General features: G+C 53.5%; 1 protein-coding gene across 1 annotated transcript; it reads left to right on the top strand.

Moving 5' to 3' along the window:
* Positions 1-1,801: 1,801 nt before the first annotated feature.
* On the top strand, positions 1,802-2,706 carry LOC134509324 (olfactory receptor 14J1-like; the record flags this gene model as incomplete). Its single annotated transcript, XM_063321804.1, has 2 exons — positions 1,802-2,266; positions 2,617-2,706. Coding segments are annotated over 2 exons (555 nt in total), but the record flags the coding sequence as incomplete, so codon positions are not given.
* Positions 2,707-2,910: the final 204 nt, after the last annotated feature.

The following is a 2,910-nucleotide window of genomic DNA, read 5'->3' as shown; positions in this document are numbered from 1 at the left end:
CGTTACAGATAAGGAGCTTTCCTGCGTTTGTGTTTTTATTTTCCTAGTGAGAGGGTGGGGAGGTAGAGAAAGGGCTAATTGTATAGGGAGCTCTGAAGTTGGAAGAAGTCAGTGAGACTCCTGAGCTGTAGCTTTGAGTGGTCAGTAGGTCTGCCAGGAACCTCCTGGAGTGCCTTCAGCCACTCCTCTGCCCATGGGCAGCACCAGCATCAGCTCTGCTGGACCCATCGGGGTTGTTCTGACCTGCCCTTTTCCACCTGCAAACAGGAACATGAACCCAGGCAGTGCCCGGCAAACAGGCAGGTTTCTGTGGGGCCAAGGGGAGTGCACAGGGGTTGGGATGGGGTCTGTGAGAGCTGACAGGGAAAAGACATGGGACAGGGAAACACCTCCCAGGAGGAGAATCTCCAGGCAGCAGAATTATGATCAGGGAATGAGAGGAAAGAGAAACCAGAAATGCTGTGGGAGGAAGGATTCAGAGAACTCCGTATGATCCCCTCCAATGCAGACCCCTTCCCCGGAGCAAGCCCCCTCGCCTCCTCTCCCACCCAGCAAAGCCTCAGCCCTCAGGGCTCTGTGGTTCAAGGCATGACCCTCCTGTGAAGCCAGAGCTCCAGCAGAGCCGTGCTGCAGCTCTCTAACCATGTGCCGTGTGTCCATTTTTCTCTCCAGAGCACAGGGGCTGAGAGAACTGGCCCAGCAAAGTTCATGTTGGGGAGGTGACGGGCACAGCAGGGTAGGGGTAACGCTGTCCTGAGTGCCCGGCTGTCTCTGCCCTGGCCTCTCTCAGCCAGACCATCACTGCGTTTTCCCTTGTTTCTGAACCTGTCTGTGATATTGTGATTGTTCTCTTGTTCTCTCAGCCAGGCTCTCTGGGGATGGGAGTTGCAGCAGCCGAGTCAGGCACCGGTCTTGTGATTTCTCCCATGAAAGTCTCTCCATGGGAATGAAGTGTCCAAGCTCTCCTCTAATGCATGGGGCTGTAGGCAATGCAGTCTGTATCATCCCCTGAGGAAGGAGCTGTCTCTCCCTTTCTGAGATACCATCACTAGGACACTTGGGTGTCTCCTTGGGGTGTCCTTCCAAGCACTGAGCTGCCCTCCAGGATGCCAATCCGTCCTGGAGCATCCTGCTGTTACCTGAATGCCCTGTGGAGAAGCGCAGAGACGCTACGACCAAGGAAACGCTGCTGGGTTTGTGAAAGGAGCCATGTGTGTCCTTGGCGAGAAGTGGGGTGCTGAGACCTTGAGAAAGGGTGAGACACTGAGCTCTCGGCAGTGGGTTTCTCTGCTCTCAGCAGTGCCTGGTGTCTTTCCATGTCAACACGCGAGTGTGATTCCCCTCTGTCTCAGAAAGGCCCAAGCAGAGGGCAGCTGGGAACAAGACAGAGGGACAGACCAGCTCCCCTCTCTCTGCACTAACCCTCAGACAATCCCCTTGCCTGGCAGGACTCCCTTTGCTGTCCCTGAATGCAGCAGAAATGGTGAGGGTTTCTGAAATGCAAGAGAATCTCCAGTTGAGACAAGAGAGTGTTGTATAAAAACCTCTCTGATCTCATGGAAATGGAAAAGTGGCAGAGAATGTGAAGTCTGAGAAATGGTGTTGATTTTGCTAAGAAAAGTTTCCCCTAACTTCTCACTATTCTTCCCTCTTTGTTCAGTGCTTAACACCCAGAGGCAGCACATGTCCAACAGCAGCTCCATCAGCCAGTTCCTCCTCCTGGCATTCGCAGACACACGGGAGCTGCAGCTCTTGCACTTCGGTCATGTCCTATGACCGCTACGTTGCCATCTGCAAACCCCTGCACTACGGGACCCTGATGGGCAGCAGAGCTTGTGTCCACATGGCAGCAGCTGCCTGGGGCAGTGGGTTTCTCCACGCTCTGCTGCACACGGCCAGTACATTTTCCCTGCCCCTCTGCCAGGGCAATGCTGTCGACCAGTTCTTCTGTGAAATCCCCAAAATCCTCAAGCTCTCCTGCTCAGACTCAGACTCCGTCAGGGAAGTTGGGCTTATTGTGGTTAGTGCTTTTGTTGTTTTTGTTTGCTTTGTTTCCATCGTGCTGTCCTATGTGCAGATCTTCAGGGCCGTGCTGAGGATCTCCTCTGAGCAGGGACGGCACAAAGCCTTCTCCACGTGCCTCCCTCACCTGGCCGTGGTCTCCCTGTTTGTCAGCACTGGCATCTTTGCCTACCTGAAGCCCCCCTCCATCTCCTCCCCAGTTCTCGATCTGGTGGTGGCAGTGCTGTACTCAGTGGTTCCTCCAGCAGTGAACCCCCTCATCTACAGCGTGAGGAACCAGGAGCTCAAGGGTGCCCTGAGGAAGGTGATTTCATGGATTTTTTTCAATACTGATAAACTTCCCATCTTTCTACGCAAGTGACTCCCACACCAGGCCCATGCTTTGTTTTAGTATCATGCTTGTTATTCCTATTTGGGGTTTTATGTTTGTAGAGCAATATTTCGATTTCACGTACTTCATCTGAAGCTTGAACCTCCTCTGTCTCGCCTGGAACCCATGTAGAAAAGTTTCTGTGTAACACTGGGCCCAGGCTGACTCCCTCAAAGCACCTCTGTCATAAAAAGGCATCTTTCCTGCGCACTCTTTTTCCAAAGGTCGTTCAGGATCAGGCCCAAGCTGTTGCATGCCAAAAGGGCCCATTACTCCATGGTTCCAAAAGAAACAAGCTCATTGTCCTGTTGTGACCTGTCAGAGGGTTGGACTAAGACTCACCTCTTGGTGCCTAGTGACAGTGGAGATGGTGAATGGCCACTGGGGTCCAGACCCAGTTCTTTCCCACATGCGACAGGGCAGAAGACATCTTCCAGGAGGGGAATCTGCAGCTGCCTGGATATCCCAGGGGATCTCCATGGACAGCGTGTGCCTGGGGTGTGACTGGAGCTCCACAA

The sequence above is a fragment of the Chroicocephalus ridibundus genome, unplaced genomic scaffold (assembly GCF_963924245.1).
Source record: "Chroicocephalus ridibundus unplaced genomic scaffold, bChrRid1.1 SCAFFOLD_98, whole genome shotgun sequence".
Taxonomy (NCBI): Eukaryota; Metazoa; Chordata; class Aves; order Charadriiformes; family Laridae; genus Chroicocephalus; species Chroicocephalus ridibundus.
The sequence above is the reverse complement of the archived record's forward strand: the minus strand, read 5'-3'. Positions and strand labels throughout refer to the sequence as shown.